Source organism: Protopterus annectens, chromosome 2.part0, assembly GCF_019279795.1.
Source record: "Protopterus annectens isolate FY-2018-M chromosome 2.part0, PAN1.0, whole genome shotgun sequence".
In the NCBI taxonomy this organism is placed as follows: domain Eukaryota; kingdom Metazoa; phylum Chordata; order Ceratodontiformes; family Protopteridae; genus Protopterus; species Protopterus annectens.
This window is the reverse complement of record NC_056728.1, coordinates 1,429,337,230-1,429,361,396: the sequence shown is the minus strand read 5'-3', so window position 1 is coordinate 1,429,361,396 and position 24,167 is coordinate 1,429,337,230. Positions and strand designations below refer to the sequence as shown.

The following is a 24,167-nucleotide window of genomic DNA, read 5'->3' as shown; positions in this document are numbered from 1 at the left end:
TCACACAAGCATCTTTCTTAAGTAACAGTCTTACAGTTGTGACAAAGCACACTGGCAGCATTTGCCCTGGGATTTAGAAAGGCTTCTTGTTATGTGAAAGCTTTACCTTCATACGTTACTGCATCACAGTAATGCCAGATACATGTAGAGACTGTTCTCCTACCACTGATTTCTGTTGACAGAGCCATAGTACAGATAGCAGTCTCACTAGCAAAGCTGTTTGTAAATGCAGCAGCCCAGGGAAGTTGCTAATGCAAATTAGCCATGTACTGCGCCCCACAAGTGGCTCTAGCAACATATTAATGCAGTAGAGTGATTCAGAGAAATGATGTACCAAGTTAATTTTTTGTTGTGGAAAGTGAACATTGTCATGTGACTACACGTAGGTATTGCAAAACTGTGTGTGTGTGTGTGTGTGTGTGTGTGTGTGTGTGTGTGTGTGTGTGTGTGTGTGTATGTCAGCATGTATCTGCATGTCTGTAGGAGTATGAATGATGCTGCATGGCTGTGTGTGTATATGTGCACGCATGAGTGTGTGCATGTGTGTGAACATGTACATGCATGTCCGTAGAAGCATACATTTTGCATGGACATGTGTGTGTGTGTGTGTGTGTGTGTGAGTTGGGGGTTTGTATGTGTGTATCTATGTGTATTTGTATGTACATCTGGGTGATCAGCCTGTGAGAGGTAAGTGCAGGAAGCTGACCACCCACTTGGTTTTGGGAAATGTTAAGTACAAATGGAAATACTGTATGTATTCATAATTGCTAACAAACAGCTAGCAATATCTCCTTTATAGTGTATTACAACTGGAAATTGACAAATGCATTTCATCAAATAAACAACAGTAAAATAGTAAATATAATAAAGTAATTTCACTGTAAAGCACATAAATAGCACAGCTATTTTAAAGAAAGTCACACACGCATCTTTCTTAAGTAACAGTCTTACAGTTGTGACAAAGCACACTGGCAACATTTGCCCTGGGATTTAGAAAGGCTTCTTGTTATGTGAAAGCTTTACCTTCATACGTTACTGCATCACAGTAATGCCAGATACATGTAGAGACTGTTCTCCTACCACTGATTTCTGTTGACAGAGCCATAGTACAGATAGCAGTCTCACTAGCAAAGTTGTTTGTAAATGCAGCAGCCCAGGGAAGTTGCTAATGCAAATTAGCCATGTACTGCACCCCACAAGTGGCTCTAGCAACATATTAATGCAGTAGAGTGATTCAGAGAAATGCTGTACCAAGTTATACACGTAGGTATTGCAAAACTGTGTGTGTGTGTGTGTGTGTGTGTGTGTGTGTGTGTGTGTGTGTGTGTGTGTGTGTGTGTGTGTGTGTATGTCAGCATGTATCTGCATGTCTGTAGGAGTATGAATGATGCTGCATGGCTGTATGTGTGCATATATGTTTGTATGTGTGTGTCGTATATGTGTTAGAACATATATGTCCATGTGTGTAGGACCATGAATGCTGCTGCATGAATGTGTGTGTGTATATGTGCATGCACGAGTGTGTGCATGTGTGTGAACATGTACATGCATGTCCGTGGAAGCATAAATTTTGCATGGACATGTGTGTGTGTGTGTGTGTGTGTGTGTGGGTGTGTGTGTGTGTGTGTGTGTGTGTGTGTGTGTGTGTGTGTGCATGTGTGTGGGAGTTGGGAGTTTGTATGTGTGTATCTATGTGTATTTGTATGTACATCTGGGTGATCAGCCTGTGAGAGGTAAGTGCAGGAAGCTGATCACCCACTTGGTTTTGGGAAATGTTAAGTACAAATGGAAATACTGTATGTATTCATAATTGCTAACAAACAGCTAGCAATATCTCCTTTATAGTATATTACAACTGGAAATTGACAAATGCATTTTTTCTCTTCACTCCCACCATGGCATTTCACACCATTACCCTCTCTCAGTTATGAAAATATGAATGTAAATGAAGAAAAAATAAGTGATAAAGTATTAACTTGCCTACTGCAGGACAGCCTAGATTAACAATCTTAGTTTCATTTTGTCTATTACTAACTGGTGTATCACTTAGTTAAGGAAGACAGGTGCAAAAATGTTAGGTTATGATAAGGAGCTATGGGTGTTAACAGGAAAAATGCAACAATGTGCTATAGGCTTGAATGGGTTAAGAGGAAGGCTGGAGAAATGGAGGATCTAATCTTAACTCTGAAATGATGGTTAGAAGGAAAGTCTTGAAACCATAATGAGGCACCAGGACTTACCCCAAGATAAAGTATATGGTTTAGTAATAGAGACCAGCCTACCAGTTCAAAGGCCTTGGTAAGACTTATGAATATAGCACCAGTGAGCTTAGCTTTAACGTTAGTTACATTTTATCAGCAAGAGGCCAGTGCACTGTCATTGTCTTCCAGCCAGATCAAAAACCATGTCGTTTATCAGGCAGAGTATATTTAATGTAATCAGAGAGTTGCAATGAAATGATCCTCAGTGTTATCTCATTTAGTGTTAGCAGAGATGAGATAGGGAAATGGTGAGTTGGGTAGTGTGTTGAAGGTAAATGATCCTCTGTACTATCTTCCCAGATGTTGGCAGCATTGAGGTAGGTTAATAGTGAGAAGAAATTATGTTGCCAAAGAAATAAATTATTTTTTATAACAGATTTGTTATTGGTTGGAGAAAACTAACACTTTGTTTTGTTTTGGTACATTTGGAACTGGATGATGAAAAGCAATCATTTCTTACTCTTTATAATCAGGTTGTTTCATTATAACATTGTGTAGAGCTGAAGAAGATATTTTGTGAACTATTCTGTCTGTGACATTTTTAATAAAAGTTACTAAACTGGATACCAGTAAGACAATTATTTATTATGTAACAAAAACAAAACAAAAAAAGTGCAGACCAAGGGATAAATACTCCATTGCTAAAAATATATAAACAACTGAAATAATGTAGCAAGTAAGCAACGGATGAACCAGGCAGAAGCCAAGCAGAGAAATGCAGCTGCTGTAGCAATGAGGCACTATCAGGCACAATCACTGATTCTTCCAGTAAACAAAATACTCCAAAAGGAAAATGCAGACATCAAGGCAGGAAAAACACAGTCACAAAGTCCTTCAGTAGTAAAAAACAATCCAAGATATTTATTGTAACAAAAGGTAAGCGCTTTCGCAGTTAAGCTTCATCAGACCAAATACAGAAAGTTAAAATGCACTCCATTTAAACACATAGTAATAAAGCATCCCCAATCATAAAAGTACATCAATTAAAACGCACATCGATTAAAGTGAAACAGTTAAAGCTGAAAGACCACATTTCCTGCAAATACTGCACAAGCAAAGAATGCAAAAAATATAAATGGAAATGAAAACAAAACAATATATATGTATAATAAGTATAAATATATACATGTGTGAACACATATATATATATATATATATATATATATATATATATATATATATATATATATATATATATATATACATGTATATATAAATATAAATATATACACTGCGCTGTTAATGTTCTCATGTGCAACAGTAAAAAACAAATAAATAAATAACAAACTTGGCACTCATCAGCACTGTCCTACTTATCCATTCTTACTAAATTTGCATTTAGAACCTTATCTTTTCTACTTAAACAAAATATTTATTTTACCCCTTGTACCTATAACACTAAAATTCCATTTACTGATTTTGTTGATACTTATTATATTGGTTTTACTTTCTAATAATAAAATTACTGTTTATAAAATTATAAAAAAGTGAATTTGTTTACGGAATAATATTAAGCTACAAGGTAATATATATATATATATATATATATATATATATATATATATATATATATATAATTAAAATTAATATGAATGCTAAGTTACTTTTTTCTTAAACTTCTTGCATGATATATAAAAATGTTCCATAAATAACTCCTTCTACTCCAAATGATTTTTACTGACTTTTGAAGACTGCAAATGTGTGTGTGTGTGTGTGTGTGTGTGTGTGTGTGTGTGTGTGTGTGTGTTTATACAAAGCAGTGCATGTCCTGTGACTGAGTAGCATCCCATGTACAGCTATGTGTTGTATGCTGTACCTATTTTTTACCAACTAAGACATGTTCAGGTTTCCAGTGATTCAGAACAGGTTAAACTAAGTACTGGAAATGGATGCACAGAACATATTTAGGTTGTTTCACCCTTTCTGCTGTAATTATAACATAGTCTAAACACTGTACCAGCACACATACATTACCTTTTAGTAAAATTATGACTTTTGGCAGGATAAAACAAAAGGAAAATGATGTTATTAAATGGAAAATAAATTATAGAAGTAAGCCCATTTAAAGAAATTAGCAATAGATTAAGTCCAGATATACATATAAGCAATATATCAAACAGCCAACAAACTGACAGGTGCGATTTTCAGTTTTATATAGTCCAGACAACTTAATGATCTGTCCCTTTTACATACTAGTCTAATTACAACCAGATATGAATTTGGTACCAAAGTGATCATTGCAGTTAAGCGAATGCATACGTTTAAACATGCCTGACCACAAGTAAGATTTACTAATGGAGTCCCAAATATGAGGAACTACCAATATGAGAAGATACAAAGATGACTGAACTGTATGGTCACAGTTAAGAACTAAGAACATTTTATATCAATCTTAAAGCTATTAAAGAAGAAAATTTACTTTCAGCCTAGGTTTTAAAATGGGGATCATATCATGATTTAAGGAATGAAAGGCTACAAAGGACAACTGAATAAAACTTATCAGTTGTTTTTCTGAAAGTGTGCCAGAACAATGGAACAGTTAACCTACCAAGGTTATGGAGGCTGACAGGCTAAGCAGTTTTAAAAATTGGGTAAGGGCATGGGACAAAAAATATATAAATAATGACAGAAAGCAGAGCACTTGGAGTTATTGTTCTTAACCTGTATTAGTGCACCATATTTACTCTGCTGGTATGTGTGTGTACATATGTGTCTGTGTTATGACAAAATTAGATGAGTTTCTCATTCCCTATATATTTTTCCTCTTTCTTGGTTTTCTGTACACTGTTTTGATATTTATGTTAATGTTGATTGGTACAATGTTAGTAAAAGATTAATACAAAAAAATAAATGCAAAATAAGGAGCCCCAGATTCAATTTTTTTTTCTATTACTATGAGTGTGATAGCAACCTTTCCATCTCCTATATACAAAACAAGACAGCAGTTGTGGAAGGCTGTACTGAAATGCACTGGGTGGCCTGCTGTAAAAATATGTGGGGATCTTCAGATACATGGCACAGGTGTAACATATATAATGACTGACATGTTCTCTTTATATAGGTGCTTCTTATCATCATTGTACTTGTGATGTGCGCTGTCCTACCAACAACAAAAGTTTTGTTCTGCTTTCATATTGCTTCAGTGAAAAAGATCTTAGTTTAGTGCACCTACCCTAACCTCAACATTTAATGTGCCCCAGTACAACAGATGAGCACTGAGTCATCAGAAAGTGCCACAGGTAGCATTTTATTAAAAAATGAAATATGCATGACTTTACATTTTCATATACTTACAATGGACTGAGTTTATGATTCTGTATGAACATTCACCAAGTCCCTTACTAGAAACTTATGCAGAACTCAGCAGCACTACAGACAGAGGTCCTACCCAGAGAGGCATCCTACAGACAGAAATATGTATAAACATACTTTTAGCTCTAAGAAGTGAATACTGGATCAATCTGATTCCTGACTTCTGCTGTTGCTGGACAATCTGCTAGACTACTGACCAAATCCCTGTATTGAATAGATGCAGCAGTCACCGTCTACCTACACACTGTCCACAGTGGTCACTGCTACTGCCATACAAAAGCTAATGTCCATCAGTGATCACATATCCCTTCTGCCATGCTATTAGTAACTGAAGTCCCTGAACTTCCCTCGCAGTATGATGTCACATTTCAGTCTCCTTGAAAACTCCCTAACATCACCAAAGACCAAAGTACTCTCTACCTTCAACCAAATGTTGTGTGTCCTCATTGTCTCCAGTACCTGCCTGATACAAATCACTGTTTCCTGCCTGTTTATCCTTATCGTTTGTCAGTAATCAAAGCCCATTACTTGTCTCTTCAACATCAGTGAGCAATCAGAGTCTCTGTCCTTTCTGTCAGTGTAGTTTCAGTGCTCAGAGACCACTAGCTGTTCAACTCCCCACTAGAGATCAAAGCCCCCAGCCACCTTCACACACACACCAAGCCTGTGAAAGCTCAGTTTCTCAAGTCTCCCTCCCTCTGAAAACAAGTGGAATGGGAATAACGACAGGGAATAAATGATTCCTGGTCAGACATTGAGATCCCATACAAGTCAGCATGACCTTTCCATCAGTGTTAATTCATCTAGCAGTGCAGCTAAGTACCTTAGTAACATACCCACTGGTGATCAGTGCTGCACCCATATGCTGACACCCCCATAGGCCACAATTAGAATAAACTGGCCACCCCTTCCAGTAGCCCTCTTCATTTCAGTGCACATCGTGACCATCTGGTGCCACATACTTATAGTCAAAATCAATTTCTGCTGCCAGTACCCCATACCTAATGTTCAGTTTACCTCAATGCTATGATAATGAGGTGCAAAATGGCACTCATGAGCCACACTTTTTTGTCAGCACTGTGTTGTAGAGGAATAAAACCATGACTAAGTTACAAGCAACTCAAATTTAGTTAGCAGGCTGGGTACCTGGGGAGCCGGCCAAGGAGGAATGAAATGAGTGCCCACTGTTGGGTTGTTCACCTGTGAGGAGAGAGTTATTAATGGCTCACCACACAGGTGGCATCTAGTGGGAAAAAAGATTTTCACCTGTTAGAGTTCTAAGCCACAAGCCAGCTCTGCCATAGTGCATTCACACTATGCAGCCAAGGAATAACTGCTGTGCAGAAGCACACTGCAGGTTTGGAGAAACCAACAGGGGGACTGGAATTGCTGTTAAGAGGAGAGAGAATGCCAAACACACAGGACCAGTAAGCTGGCACACTTCCTACCACCTGACTCTCACTGAGAAATGTAGGGCAGAATTGGGTTCCTGAGCAGGAATAAATATGGCATAAAACAGGGTTACCTGTCTCCCATTCCTCTAGAACAGATGGGTCTACTGGGTGAAGATAGAACAGCCATTCAGTAAGATAAAAATAAAAAAAAAAACAAAAAAAAAACAAGTCACACTTTTTTGTCATAATAAAAAGAGACAGGTTCAACATACACGCAGGACTTGCTCCACAGTAATTCCCTTCATAGACCCCAACTTCTTGACTCCTAAATGATGAAGTTCTCAATTGATGGGGAAGAAGGCACTTAACTAATAAACTGGTGGAATTACATTTGTTTTTTGTTTTATACTTTTGAGCTTATGGTGTGCTATCTACTCGTTTGGGCATTGAACTGTTTTGTGGTTTCAGTAACTTGGATGTCCTTCAAACATGTATTTTGGTCTTGACTCCTAAATACCATTTCAAAATCATCTGCTACGCTTACAGAATGGTAGAGCATGGCTGTGCCATGCTATAAACATTTTTCTGATTAATTCTAGAGATTTGCCGAACACTAACATTGTTAGTAAAGTGAAGGTCCCCAAGGAAGATTAGTAAAGTGAGGAACCCCTCAATAGCATTAGTGGAATAGGGAAGCCACAGTAGAAATGAATATAACAATAAACCACAGGACTGGAACCAGAATAAAATTAAAACTGCCATGCTAAATAACTTCTTATTTAAACATCCCTGTTAAAAAATGGATTTTGTCTGGCTAATAGTATTAAGCTATTTTTGAGTGCAGTCAGAGATATTTAGATGTTACGGGTGAAAGACACTACTCCTTTGAGTTCTTTAAGCTATCACACCAGCTGCCATCAATCACACCACTAACTACAGAATGTTCAGCAGACTCCTTGTTGTTTGAACAAAATTTAACAAATGAAAACACACAAAAAGCTCTCTTATATAGGGGGCCCTCAGCACCCAGAGACCTACTACTGCTTAAAACGAACTAAGCTTGTGGCTACAGTTTCATACTTCTGCATAACGTTCCTTAATTACATCATGCAGTGAATTGTTTGAAGTGAAAATAAGTGCACTTAAATGCTGCAGTCATAAAACTTGTACATCCTTGGTTGTTCTGTGCAGGATATTCAGGACCACTAAAGGAAATTCCTCCGGAAAGGTTTAATACAACAGCTCTTCCAAAGTCCTATCAATCACCATGGGAGGAAGCCATTGGTAATGATCCTGAATTGGTGGAGGCATTATACCCTAAACTGCCAACTCCAGGGCCAAAAGACGATCTGTCAGACTACAAAAGTTTCAACAGGTACTGTGCGGGGTGAAAAACAAAAGTGTGGGGGGTGTGATTGGATATGCTCGATGAGAGTTGTAGCAGCAGAAACAGTAGTTGGAAAATTAGAAAAAAATGTTGCCTTGTTTTTCTTTTTTCCTTTGTAACTGCAGTACGTTGCCGCTTATCATTAATCACAGCATCAACTTGTATGGTTATGTGAATATAATATGGCCAAGCAAATGAAAATATCTAATTAGACATTGTTTTATTTTAAAGCAATAGATTTGTATTGTAAGTTGTGGATTAATTTAGCAAATGATTTATTTAACATTTTTATATTCTTTGCAAGTGTATAAAATATCGTGGCACTTGAGGTAAGTGACAATACCTCTCAGGGGAAGCAGTAAAGGAGATTTCCAGGTTACCTTGTGTTATGGTGATGCCTGGCATTTCAGACTTGGAGCAGGTTAGACACTGAAAGTTTCAGGATTTGTCTGTGCTATCCATCATGCAAGGTGAAAGTGAACTTAGAAAATAACAACAGTCCAAAAATAAATGCCTAACACATCAGTAAAGAATAAAAAAATACTGATTACTTAAGAACTTAAAAAAAAAACTTTTGTCTTGACAACTGTGATGATGAAAGATAGGGGATGGACAAATATTCTAAAGACAGATGTGGATTGTTCCACAGTGAAAACAAATTGTTGCTATTTTGACAGGGCTGGATACTAGGCGTACAATTGTGCATATTTTCACACGCTGATTTCAAATGAAAACACATTAGTGAACTAGGAAGATATAGTGAAGGAAACATGGCATGATTCAATTAATATTCTGATATATGGATGCACTATTGCACAACCTTTGGGCAAACTTCTTTCAGATAAGGAGATAATGATTACTACAGCATCTTAGCAACCAGTCACTGCTGATGTTATAAACATTTAACATACTGTTAGACAAAATTCTTCATTTTAACAATTAATGTACATGCTGTCATGGTTCACTTCATGATGTAGATGGATAACACTGAAATGACCATGCAAACTATGGAGAAATGTGTTAGCCAAATGATGAGAGGGTTTCACAAGACTTCCACAATGGTACATGCAGTCATGTGATAAAATGGAATTCATTGAAATAACTCCATTATGACTTAAGAAATAAGGCATTCTCAAACGGTTTCTTTTTAGTGGACTGTCAGAAAGCAGAGTTTTATCAGGATGGAATTAAAATGACATCTCAATATTTTTTTTTCAGTTTTCAGAGTTAAAAACAGTGACTAACAGAGTGGGCTTAGTGTGGAGATACTTGGATGTCATACTGCCAAAAGCCGTAATGAGGTCTGATATCGTATTACTTTTTCAGTATGGCTATCTATGTCACACAATCAATAACATGTATTAACCTAGAAAAAGCACAATATTTACACAAATGTTTTATTACATGAGAGCATATTAAAAGATAACAGATGGCAAGAAATGATTCACCTAGGAAACCATACTCAAACTCTAATGCACATTATGTAGAATGTTTGCTGATGATTTTCCTAACTTATGAGTCAATAACAGTCATTAAAATTTGAAGATGAAACAAGCAGCTAATAACAGTGATGCAGGAAAAATAAGTCTAGAAAATGGAACTGAAACATTCTGTGTGGTCCTAAACAAACAAGCCTACAAAGTGTGCTTTCTGAATTGCAGACAGCAAACTCTACATCGCACAGAGTTAAAGAAATTATACCATATGAAACACTTACGTGCTTTTAACTGAGATTTTTCAAAATATGTTTGAAGCATCTGCCTTTATGTTTGCTAAGAACAATATTGATGTGTTAAATAATAATTAGTGATGCTCATGTAAAAGGGTCCACTTGCACCACCCTGGTACCGCCTGCCTGGGAGATTATTTTTCTTTTATTAAAAAAATATGTTTTTTTAAGGGCGTTCTTCTTTAAGAATGTCCTTTGCATCCACTCGCACAGACACTTCAGCGTCTGTGCAACTGACGGTTTACATCTTCATTTTCTGCGCCTGCACTGAATTTGATTTCCAGAAGACATTTGGACTGCGGACAAAGGTACAAGTGAGAGTGTGTGCATGTGTGTGTTTAAGAGGTGTGTGTGTGTTTAAGTGTATAAGAGGCGTGTGTGTGTGTGTGTGTGTGTGTGTGTGTGTGTGTGTGTGTGTGTGTGTGTGTGTGTGTGTGTGTGTGTGTGTGTGTGTAAGAAATAGGTAGGGGCATGTGGATATAAGAAGTAGGTAGGTAGAGGTGTGTATGTGTGTATGCAAGAAGTAGGTAGATAAAGGTAGGTGTGTGTGTGTGTGTGTGTGTGTGTGTGTGTGTGTGTGTGTGTGTGTGTGTGTGTGTGTGTGTGTGTGTGTGTGTAAGAAGTAGGTAGGTCGGTGTGTGTGTATTTGTAAGAGGGAGGTAGGGGTGTGTGTCTGTTTAAGTGCATAAGAAGTGTGTGTGTGTGTGTGTGTGTGTGTGTGTGTGTGTGTGTGTGTGTGTGTGTGTGTGTGTGTGTGTGTGTGTGTGTAGGAAGTAGGTAGGTTGGTGTGTGTGTATTTGTAAGAGGGCGGTAGGGGTGTGTGTGTAAGTAAGAGGGGGTAGGAGTGTATGTAAGGGGGTGATCATACCTAGCAATTACCCAGATTTTTCCTTATATTTTTGGTTTGTTTCTCATAAAATTGTGTTTTTTTCCTAGCAAGTCACTCAGGACTGAAGTCAGAAAATAATAGCAGACATCAGAGTTTTAGACTTTATATCCTCAGAAAATGCATATTAATGCAAACCTTGTTGTTCTATTCACTTTCTAAGGAGGTAGGGGAATGTATGTGTGTTTCATACCTCTCATTTGTACAGATTTTCACAGAATGTCCAGTTTTGACTTATATTTTTGGTCTGTTCCTCATAAAAATTTGTTTTTTGTTTGACAAATTACTGGGATGAGCTAAGAGTGAAAGTTACTATAAATAATGACATGTATTTGAATTTCATATTTTATATCCTTTAGAAAATGCATTCTAACACAAATCCTGTAATTCTAGCAACTTTCTAAATGTGTCCCTAGTTCTGGGCATTTGTCCCCAACATTATAACAGGCTTTGTCCAGATTTCTTGTGCCAAGAGATTGAGAGGTATGGTGTGTGTGTGTGTGTGTGTGTGTGTGTGTGTGTGTGTGTGTGTGTGTGTGTGTGTGTGTGTGTGTGTGTGTGTGTGTGTAAGAGGAAGGTAGCATACCCATCAGATGTCCAGATTTGTCCCCCATATTCCTCCTAAAAAGGATTGAAGTTGCTAAATAACAGACATTTGAATTTTAGACATCATATCCTTTAGAAAAATGCATACTAACTCAAATCCTGTTATTCTATCAATTTTCTAAGTTCATGAGAGCAATATTATTTTATTTATTTTTATTGACATTTGATTACCAGGAAAGTCTGACTGTGAAGGAGCTTGTTTTCAGCAAAGGCCGATAGAGAAAATCTCCAAAGTATTACAAAATATTTTAAGAATGAACTTTACAATCTTCAAAATTAATAAAAAAAACATACCAAGTTAGACATAATGAGCAAATATTGGTTAAGAACAAATACAAGTTATATGACAGTAATTTAATATTCACAGACATTTTAGCCAGTTCATAGAGAAAGTAATTGTAACTTAATACAATTCAAACAAGAAAGTGCAACATGAAGTGAGGGAAAAGCAGACCTATGGCACATTTACAGAGATGTAAGGAAGTAAGTGCAGAAGAGAGAGTAAGGAGGTGTAAGGTATGAATAGGTACGTGTTCACATTTGGGGATGTAGTGTATTCTAATGTTGAACAAGAACAGCGACAGGTTTTGCTAGGAAGCCTTTCAGAATGGTTTTGAAGGATGGGAGGGACGGTATTGACCTGATGGATACAGGTAAAACACTCCAAGCCTTAGCAACATGGTAACAGGCAATATCCAGCAGATCTGATAGGTGTGTGGACAGACAAGTGTTTTGGTCATTGGATCATAATGACCAACTGGAGACAGCTGTGTAGAATGTTATTTAGTGCTGGACAAGCAGATGGATGCTGGATAGTTTGGTGCTTGGCCCTTAGAACATATGGTAAATGAACACTGGTACTATGGCCAGCACCAGCCAAACCAAATAAGCTTTACATCGCATGGCTGAAGAGCAAAGTTATAAACAGCGGCTTCCTATGTATTCAGCTCATTCTCAGCCCAGTGCCTTTGAATGCTGTCTTATCAACAGTGACTGTATCTTGACTAACAGTACCTTTTTCTCTGCCACTATGCCTTTATGCATGTGACACAACACCACCACCACCACCTCCACCACCAGACACATATCTCTGGCACAAGAAGATCACATTTATTTTGCAATCTTATAATGAGATAATGGTATTGTTAGCTAATGGTTCCTAAAACTAAGCAGTCTCTCTCTTCAAAAGACAAATACCAAGTAATTCTAGTACAATTCCCTGTGTGGATACTATAGCCCACCATGATTACTACAAAAACCAGAGACATTGTCAACTTAGTGAGGGCTCAGCCTCTTTATAACAGTCTATCCCTGGAGTAACAGCAGTTCAACAGCCTTCCAATACCAGCAGTGCTTTATGCTTCCCTTTACTTCAATATGCTCCATTCCTTGGCAGGGGATACTCTACACTACAAAGTACACTTCTTCCCTGGGACCTTCTACCAAATGAAGCTTACTTTTTTAGTCATATTTAATGGATTTGAGCTGTTGTGTGGTGTGCACACTAGCCAGGACAATAGTGCCAGGGTCCCCTCCCCCTTTGCTCTAGTATAAATTGGTACGCTTCTGTCTCTTAAAGCTAGCATATACTGCGAGTGATTACTTTAACTTCTGCATGCAGAAATTTCTTCTATGTAATTGAACTTGTTGGAATCTGCTGAATTATTGTAAGAATTTTGTAATATTATTTCCGACATAATTAACACTGTTTTAATACAGTCTGCCAGCTCCAATTTAGTTCCACAGTTTCATTTTAGACTGCTTCCTTCATTGCACTAATATGGACTTTTCTCTAAATCATTAATGTAGAAGTAGAGAATTCCTACAACTGTCCCTAGGTTGCTTGATATTTACTGCAGTCAGACATCAGGTTTCATCTTGTCCAGTTTCACACTCTTATTGATTCCTTCTGTAGTCAACTGCTATCCAGTCTTGGTTCTGCCCACTCCGATCACCCTCAAGCTCACTCCACTCCCCTGTCCTACTCCTAGTTCCCACCCACCTCCACATATACTAAACTTATACTCTAGTCTGACTAATCACCTCCCTCTAGACCTCCCCACCCTGTATTAACCACTAATTAACTCTCACCTCCCACTAACTTATCCATCCCCTTCCTGTTCATAACCTTCAATCTAATCTCCTTTCACAACCTTGCACCTCCTGTCTCCTAAAACTATCTCCTACCTCTGACATTACTCCACCTCATCTTATCTACTTACAAATTCTACACACCCTATTCCCTAGCAACCATTCCTCACTGCCTAGCAGAACAGAATTCTAATTCTCCTTAAAGCACACCACCTCGGTTCCATATTATAACCAGTCTAGTCTCTTCACATTCAACCTCAACCTTCTCTCAGCAGCTTTCCTACTCCTGTCTCCCTGTTGTGTCTTCTCTTGTCCCTCCCCACATACTTGTTCTCAATCTACAGAACACTACACATCTATACCTCCACTGCCTTTCTTCTTCTACTTTCACACTTGAACTCCTTTCACACAACACATTCTCCCAGGAATATCACACCACCTACTACAACTGACCCCTTTTTAGCTAGCACACTGACTCCACACCTTTGAAATCTATATTATCTATATTCAACCACACTAACCCAAAAATAAAGCTCAAAATAAAAGCTCCCCCCACCCCCTAAAACCCCCCAAAAAAAACCCTCACTCTGTGCTCTACTATTCTACTCTATTACTACTCTCTAACACATATCTCTAAAAAGAGGAGGAGCCCCCACCCCACCCCCCCTCTACTCTCCCCTCAGAAGTACCACACTATGGTCCCCATCCAGCTCCAGATTTCCAACCTTGATATTTCCAACACTCTCTCCTGAACACTGTTACTGGAAACATGTGTAACTGCCTGAATCCCACAACACTGATAATTACTGCATGCTTTGAACATCACTTCCATTTGAAAACATTTTCTGTCTTGACAGGAACCAGTATACTCTATACCAACTGAAATACTCTATATCCAGTCAACATCCCCCCCCCCAACTTTCCACAAGCAGAACTCTTAATAGACAACTGCAAACTTAACACCCACAGTTGCTGTAAATTATATTCCACCAGGCAATAATATTCCCATACTTGAACAAGTACTCTCCTGGTTAACTCACTCCATACTTAATGAAACTATAATCCTAGGCGATGTCAACATTGACTGTCAAACCCTCATCCCCGACTTCCTGAACTTTACCATTAACATTCACAGCTTCACTCATTGCATCACAACCCCAAATCACCAAAGTAAGTCTTCCAACTCTGGCACTATCCTAGACTGGATCCTTGTCTCTAATCTTAACCTATATCATAACCGCAAATCATTGCCTGATTCTTTAAGTGTTCCCTCTCCCATCTGCATACAAAGATATACCTTACAACATTGTAAATCACACAAGTACAAAGACCATCATACTCTTTCTAATTTTGACCTTGAAGTATTTAACAAATTACTCCTCCGTAAACCGGTCTTTTCTGCTCCACTTAGCCTTTGGCAATGCCATACACAAATTCAACACCATATTCCTTGAAACTCTCAACTCCATAGTTCCCCCAAAGAAAGTTAGAATAAAATCCCACTCTCTATGGCTATCCAAGCCCACTCTCTCTCTTATGCTAGAAAGAGACAAGGCTTGGAAATACTGGCTAAAATTCAAAACCTAGACTCACCTCCAAAACTACAAGCATCTCTGTAACCTCACTAAATAGCAGGTTATCACTTACAAGAAAAACTTCAACCAAAAACCCATATCAAGCCACCACAAAAGTCCCCCAAAATTTTGGAACAGTATAAATAAAATTCTCCACCCTGGAAGCCCTAGTTCCCCTAACCCCTGTCCTAACAACACTCCCCTGGAAACCACCTCCATTCTTAACACCTACTTCATTGACTCCATCACTAAATGAACCCACAATAGCAACACCACTAACCTCCCTCACCCCCTCCATCAACTCAAACAGCCACCTTCTCATTCAAGCCCATCCCTACTTCTTACATAAAACCCCTTCTCAGCAAACAAAAGCCATGCTTTCCCTCAGCTGACAATCTACCCCCTCACTTGCAAAAACTCACAGCTAGCTCTTTAGCTTACCCTGTCTTCATCCCAATTAATCAATCTATCCAAGAATCTACTGTCCCCTCTATCTGGAAATAATGTTATACTTTTCCCATCCACAAGGGAAGGCACTGCACTGACTTATCTAACTTCTACCTCATAGTTATTCTATCCCCCCTTCTCTAAGTTACTAGAAAAATGTATTCATAAGCACTACTGGACTAACTCCCGCAAGAAAATCTACTGACAACCACCCAACATTGCTTCCACCCCATCCACAGCACTATGACTGCTCTAACTTACTTCATCCATACTATCACACAAGTCAGAGGCAAGAACAAACCTGTCTTCTGTCTATTCCTTGGCCTCTCCAAAGCCTTTGGCACTGTCTCCTACCCCCTGCTCCTTACCAAACTGGCTGACCTTAATATCTCTAATCCTACCCTGACATGGTTTTCTAGCTACCTCTCCAATAGGCAGCAGTCTGTCAAATGTCTCTCTTCCTTCTCCTCCTTTCTTCCAGTCTTCACTGGGGTACCCCAAGGATCCATCCTTGGACCACTACTATTCAATCTTTTCACCAACATTCTTCATACCATCTGCTCCCACTCCGCTCTCATAAAATATGCTGATGACTCCACTATTATTTCTTCCTCTGGCAATATCTCTGACCTCCACTCACTTACCCAAAATTCCTTTCTTTCTCTCTGTCAAACATTGGCTTACTAACAATCAACTTATAGTCAACACTAAAAAAAAAACTTCTCTTATTTCTGCCTAAGTCCCTTTTCCATCATAAAACATCATTTCCTATCACATCACTTAACAACACTGTCGTAAATGTTAAAATGCACACTAAGCTACTGGTTGCAATCTTAGATGATGAACTTAAATTTGATCTGCATGTATTAAAATGTATAAAGAAGACACATCTATAACTAGGACTGCTTTACAGAAATAAAAAAATACTTAAATTTGATCTGCATGTATTAAACTGTATAAAGAAGACACATCTAAAACTAGGACTGCTTTACAGAAATAAAAAATACCTCACAAATGGCTAGACTTTCTCTTGTCTACACTTATCTCCTTCCCATCCTCCTCTATGCCTCCCCAGTCTTGACAAATCTACAATCCTCTCTAAAGCTCAAGATTCAAGACTGAACTAATGTACAACAAAGTTGCCAGTTTTCTCACTAACCAACCTTACAACTCTCACCACTGCCTTTCTCTACTGACTGTACACTGGCTAGAACTCCCCCCATCTACTCTTACTGCCCCAACTGAACCTGATTCCTTCCATCCTTATCAAACCCTCCTTCTGTCCCATCATCTCTTCCCTTATATCCCTATATATCTCCTCCCATTCACTCTGGTGCTCTGATCAGTCTTTGTAGCAATCCATAAGCCAAAAAGACTAAATAGGAAAACACTTATATAGCTACTCAGTTGCCTTAGCCTGGAACAAATTTTACTGAACATTAGAAATCTGCCCCATACCAATAGCTTTAAAAAGTATGAAAAGAAACACTACAAAACTCCTGGATCTGCTCATGCCAAAAGCCTAGCTTAACATCTTTAATTTATTAACTGTTTCTGTCTCCTAACTACCTCTTCCTACTCTGCTCATCTTAACTCCTCTACCTACCACTTTATTCCACTGGCTACAGACTCATGCTTCTCTACACCGTGTTTCTCTTCCTTCTGTGTCTGTCTTGTAAGCCTCTTCTACTACCATGTATTTAAAAATCGCCAGTAATTGCTGTTACCCTTTGTTTGCGACTGTTTTGTGTCTCTGTTTCTAATTGTTACTGTATGCTGCTTTTCACTATGGGCCTCCATGGAAAAATGACATTTCGCTCAGTCGGACATACCCAGTTAACAAATGTCAAAATAAATAAAATAATAAATAGATACATTTAGTAGTTGTGTATAATTATTTTTACAGACATCAATAAACAATCAGCCACAAGCTTTTATTTAAAGAAATTAGGTAATGCAGTCTAAAAATTAAATATACAAATAAGCATACTATTGTACAGAAAAATGTAAAATAAAAATTTTGCAACAGATGGATGCACAAGGAAAACAATGGTGTAACAGCTAGCTGGTTCTCCTACTACCGCTGAAGATAACTAATTTGTGCACCTCTGACTTTCATGAGCATTTAGCAGTTGCAATAAACAAACTAGCAATCTTTATAGACATCACCTAATTGACTCAGGGTAGCAGGTTGCCTTTGTCCTCATCTGCAATCCTGGTGAAATTTTTCTTCACTTATCACAAGTTTGTTAAATATTCACCAAACACTCCAAGATCAGGGGCATCCCAGAATGAGTCAGTGCTGTAAAATATATAGTTAGTATAGTCACCTTATGAAAATCCCATTTTCATAAAACGTCCCAGATCATCACCTCCTTATCGCTAAGAATTTTAAATCCAAGTAATTTCATCCAGTGCAAAAATATCAAGAAAGTTCTAACTTCAAATAAGGTGACATACTTTTACAAGAAATAACAGGCTAAGGAATAGTAGAATCTACTAAGTGTGTGTGAAAAGAAGTTTCACTTTTTAAAACTCTACTATATCAACAGAAAAAAAAACTGTGATTGTTCTGTACAGATTATCATATTTCACATATTTTCTACATCATTACTGAAAAATAATGCAGGTTTTATACAGATTTTCACATATTTATTTGCATCTTTACTGGAAAAACAATTGCATGTTTTATAGTTTTATATTCCTTTTCATTCAACATTGTGGGTATTGTTGCTTACTTAATTTCTAGTTGCTTATTTGTCTTACATTTGTTGGTCACTTCTATACTAGATGTCAACTGATAATGTAACAATTATTTATGGTCTTTAAAGTGTATTAGAATTTCCCAAAATCACTGCACATCTACTGCCTGTTTCATCACAAATGTCTATGCTACTGAAAAACGTATCATAACATCAAAAGCATGTTACACCATTAAGGATGAGGAGTCCAAGTGTTCTCATCGTAAAGTACAGTTGTGTACACTTACCATAAATGTAGATGTTCGACTGTATTCACTGTTGCAGTCATCACATTTGGGTTATCCCTGCCAGGGTAGCCCTCAGCCGGCACAAATACCAGAGGCTTAGTATTTCTGCGTTGGTTGCTGTCATTTCAGGACTGATGTCAGGTCGTCAGTAGTATAAAGCAAGGCAGCCAACACCATTACATCAGTTTTTCTTGCCCTAACTGTCAGGAGCCCCCAAGTGGGAGCCAGGTTCTGGTGGAAGACGCCCCACCGGTAGAAAGTAAATACCAAAATGTCCCTTGTAAGGAGAGAGAGAAGAAAGAAGAGGGAGATGGAGGGAGGGAAACCAGGACTGCAACAGTGAATACACTTGAACTTCTACATTTATGGTAAGTGTACACAATTGTACTATGTTCTTTGTGTTTCACTGTTGCAGTCATCACATTTGGGTTGATTTCCAGAGCTGAGGAAAAGGGTGGAGGCAGTCAAGGAGACTAGGGGTTGGCTAGGATGCCCTGCAAGACTGGTTTAAACTATCTTTGAAAAAGTCTCTGAAGCAAAGAGACAAAAGCACTAGGATTTAAACTTTTTTGGTTACTGATGCTTTGCTTTTACAAGAATTGCTTTGGGCTTCGGACATAAACAGCACTACAGGTATTTTTCACCTGCTTTTTAAAGACCTGCTTTGGTGTTTTTAAAAAACAGTAATACTGACTACTCTGGATTACTGGCGGTTTTGTGTTTACAAGAACTTTCTTGGACTTAAAAGCAACGTCACTGATCAACAGAGCCTTGTTTTATGGTATGTTTTTACTTGTTATTGGAATAAATTGATGAAGAGAACATAGCAATGCTTGATGCACTCATTTTTTTGTTTTCTTTCTCTGGTTCAATTCTCAGCTGGGGTGCCTTCTGTGCAGAGATTGCATGTCCTCCCTGAATTTGCATGGATTTCCTCCAGGTACTCTGGTTTCCTCCCACATTCCAAAAACATGTGTCTGGAGCGTTTCTCCCTGGGCCTCCACTGAAAATAGACTCTGTCCTAGTTGGACTTTCCAGGTCAACAAATGTTAAATAAATAAAATTTAGTATCAATGCTACATTATGACAAGCCCCTGTACCACAGCAAAGTAGCCACACACAGAGGTACACACACTGACTGGCATTTAGTAGCAATGTTACATTATGACAAGCCCCTGTACCACAGCATGGTAGTCACGAACAGATGTACACACACACACACACACACACACACACACACACACACACACACACACACACACACACACACACACACACACACACACACACACACTGACTGGCATTTAGTAGCAATGTTACATTATGACAAACCCCTGTACCACAGCATGGTAGTCACGAACAGATGTACACACACACACACACACACACACACACACACACACACACACACACACACACACACACACACACACACACACACATTGACTGGCATTTAGTAGCAATGTTGTTACATTATGACAAGCCACTGCACTGCATCAAAGTAGTCAGTCCCACAGAGGTACAAAATGACACACACATTGGCTCCCACACACAAGACGAAGACAGCACTACATCAAGTCTGAAGAGAGACACCCACACAGACTCCCTCATGCAGAACAGAGACACAAGACAGACAGCTACACAGACTCTCATACACAGGACATAGACACCAACACATGATGAAGACAGCACTACAGTAAGACTGAACATTAAGAATTTAAAATACTCGGATTATGAACTAATAATGATGCTGGCATAAGATTTTGCGGGAGCACGCATTGTGTGACCCCACATTTTTGATGAACAGACCAAAACTAACAAACATCTGGACATTGTGCAAGATTCTCACAACCCCTACAGACCTCCTAACCTCTCAGCATAATTCCAAAGCTGAAAATAACCACAGAACAAAGGTGTAACATCAAGGATAGCTACAAGCATTGCCGTGATAAACTTAGAAATATATTAGAATAACAGGGTTTGCATTAGCATTCATTAAAATAATCAGTACATTCTGCAGAACTCTCATAGTCCCCCCACCCCAACGTCTCAGCACAAGTCTAGAGGAGGTAAAAACAAAATAAAAAAACAAGACAAGGACATATCATTGGGGATTTAAAACACTGTGCTTATGAACTAATAAAGATGGTAGAATAATAGATTTTTCCAGTAGCATGCATTGTGTGAATCCACACTTTTGATGAGTAACATACCAAAAATACAGGTCAGACATCTAAACATTGCACAACATTCTCACAAATTGTACTACTGTCGTAACCTCTCAGCTTAACAATTCCAGACAAAGCCAAAAAAAACTGCAGAACAAAGGAATAACATCAGGGATAGTTTAAAACTTTGCTAGTATCAACTTCAAACTTCAATAGTAGAACAGAGTTTGCATTGGCATGCATTAATGGCATGCATTAAGACATCAGTACATTCTGCAGCCTTTTCACAGCCTCTGCCCCCAGTGTCTCAGCACAATAAATCTGGATGAAGTGAAAGCAAAGTAAAACACAAATGCATAACATTAAAAACCAATGTGCTTATGAGCGAACAAAGATGCTGGAATAACAGATTTTGGAGTAAAATGCATTGCATAACCCCACATGTTTTAATGAAAAGAAACAAATACCAGGCAAACATCTAAACATTGTGTAATATTCTCACAGCCTGTAACCCCCCTACCAACCTCTCAGCACAATAACACTGGACAAAGCAAGAAATTATCATAGAACAAAGGTGTACCATCAGGGATAGTTGTAAACATTGCCAGTATACACAATACTAGTATAACAGAGTTTGCATTAGTATACATTAAAATAACAGCTGTACATTCTGCAACATTTTCACAGCCGCTAACTCCCCTCCCAACCTCTCAGCACAATAATTCCGGACAAAGCAAAAAATTATCATAGCACAAAGGTGTAACATTAGGCATAGTTGTAAACATTGCCAGTATACACAAAACAAAAGTAGCAGAATGGGGTTTGCATTGGTATACATTAAAACATCTGTACATTCTGCAGCATTCTCACAGCCACTATCCCCCCACTACCAATATTTCAGCACAACTGTACAAAAAACAAAAATGCATTAATGAATATTCTTATGCAAGACTAGCTAAAAAACTACATCAGATCTGGACATTAATTACAGTCAAGCCTCCCTTCCTCAATCTCTTAGCAGAAGAATTCTAGACAAAGGTAAAATAAAACTGTTACAACTACAGTCCCTCACCCCCCAAACATTTAACACAAGAACTGTGTGCAAAAAAAGTAATACAATCCTCTCCCTAGGTTTCCTGCCCCCCCCCCCCGCAAAAAATAAAGTTAAAAATAAACCCAGCAATTTACCTGTTCTGCATTTGATAGCAAGCTGCTTCTAATCCTCTGCTTGCTTCTCCTACACACAGACCAGACCACTTCAAAAGGACAGTTTTTCAGATCTTTTATAAATTGCCCTTACAAGGGCAGTTAAAAATACAGCTCTTTTGCTGGTCCCATGATAGCTCCAGGAAAACTTGAATCCTCCATCCTTCCTCACGTCATACCTCTCAACCTTTTAGCATGAAAAATCTAGACAAAGCCAAAATTAATGGAGATACAAAGGGTTAAAATAAACATAGGGACACTTTTTAAATATTGCTCATATAAACTTACAAATTTGCTAGAATACTAGGTTTTGCTTTAGCATACATTTTCTGAAGGATATGAAGTCTGAAACTTAAATGTCTGCCATTATTCAGTGACTTCAATAATCAATGATTTGTATGAAATCCACAAATTTTATGCAGAACAAACCAAAAATATGAAGCAAACATCTGGACATTCTGCAAAAATATGAGCAGTTAAGAGGTATGCCTCACACAGATAATCCACAAAACTGACCTAACAGACTGCCAATTACAGCAAAGCCAATCAGGAAACTAGAACTCACTTCCCTGACTGCTGGAACCAATCAGGTCCCTAGCTTCACTGAAGCGGACCACATTGAGTGCAACTTACAGGCAAGTTTTTCAGGAAAAAAAAATTACCAGACTCGCACAACATTATATAGTCATGAGAATGTCCATAAGGTGCCGAGGAAGGAGTGGAAGAGATGGAGAAACCCGCAGCTGCTTCATGTGGGGGCCATCATATGTGGGTAGATAATTGGGGTCTCCCAGTGGCTACAGGTTCAAGGGGTGCCTAATGGCAGCTATGATTCTGACTATAACTGCCAAGGTTTGATTTCTGGTCAGGTAATTTCAATAATTTTTTTGTGGGGGGTGGTGGTATTGGCATAATGGTTAAGGCCTTTACCTCAGAAACACAGGGTACAGGGTATGATTCTGACCTCAGGTTACTGGCTAAGCTCAAAATGGCCCTTCAAGGCAGCTAGCCTAGTATTTACCTGTGACTTCTGTCCAATCTGTAAGGCAATGGTGGATCTGGTTTTGTTTGAAAGTTTATGCCTAGAATGCACCGCTGTGGAGCTAATACACAATCATAAAAACGAACTGTAAAAATAAATACATAGTAGAAAAAAGCGTATTTACATTACAAAGACATGCACCTGGAGTGTTTCTTCCCCAGGCCTCTGCTGAAAATTGGCTTTGTTCCAAGTTGGACTCTTCTGGTAAACAAATGTTAAATAAAATAAAAATAAATAACACTGGAGTAAATGGCACATTATTTCATGACTCTACAGAAACTGTGTGACTTCAATTAATTCTGTCAGTTACCGCCTCATTATCCTCACTTGTAATATTGTATTATCATATTTTATGATCCACTACTAATGATATTGTAATTCATATAAAAATTCAGACTGTATTTAACATATCAGAGAACTAGCAACACAGTGGCACACAGATAGCATTGATGCTTTACATCAAGATATTCCCTGATTCAATTCTCATCTGGGGTGCCTTTTGTGCAGAGACTGCATGTCCTCCCTGTGTTCGTGTGGTTTGCTCTGGGTGCTCTGGTTTCCTCCCACATTCCAAAGACATGCAGTAGGTAGATTGGACACTATAAATTGGCCATAGGTGTGAGTGTATGCATGTGCGAGTATGTGGTGTGTGGATCTACTGCGGCAGGGCTAGCCACTCAGTGGTGTAAACTTTGGCTCTAGATGATTGTCACTGTTGAAATGACACCCTGACCCCATGTGCAAAGATGGGAAAAAGGGGTTGTGGATTGATAAATGGATGGATTTAACATAACAGAGAATGACCTTTGAACAGTGTGCTTTCATATTTTTTATTATTTGTTTATTTATTTGTCTTTGCTGACTGGGAAAAATCTGATTGGGCAAAAAACATTTTCAGCCAAGGCCTGGGGATAAAAGCTCCACATTTAAGTTACACATGATGTACATTTATAATTGCAGGGTAAAAAAAACATCTATACATGAGCTTATTTACAATATTTTTAAATATTTTATATGAATATAACATTTTAACACAAAAAGCAAGAGGGTTATTAACATAAATTGTCTAATTATT

At 38.3% G+C, this 24,167-nt stretch overlaps 1 protein-coding gene across 1 annotated transcript in view; it reads left to right on the top strand.

The window, feature by feature from the left end:
* The window catches only part of MYOZ2 (myozenin 2), a 470,578-nt gene that overhangs the window by 184,298 nt on the left and 262,113 nt on the right, over positions 1 to 24,167 (top strand). The window contains exon 6 of the mRNA XM_044061654.1: positions 8,159 to 8,342. Coding sequence (XP_043917589.1) covers positions 8,159 to 8,342 — 184 coding nt within the window. The remainder of the gene's footprint in view (positions 1 to 8,158; positions 8,343 to 24,167) is intronic.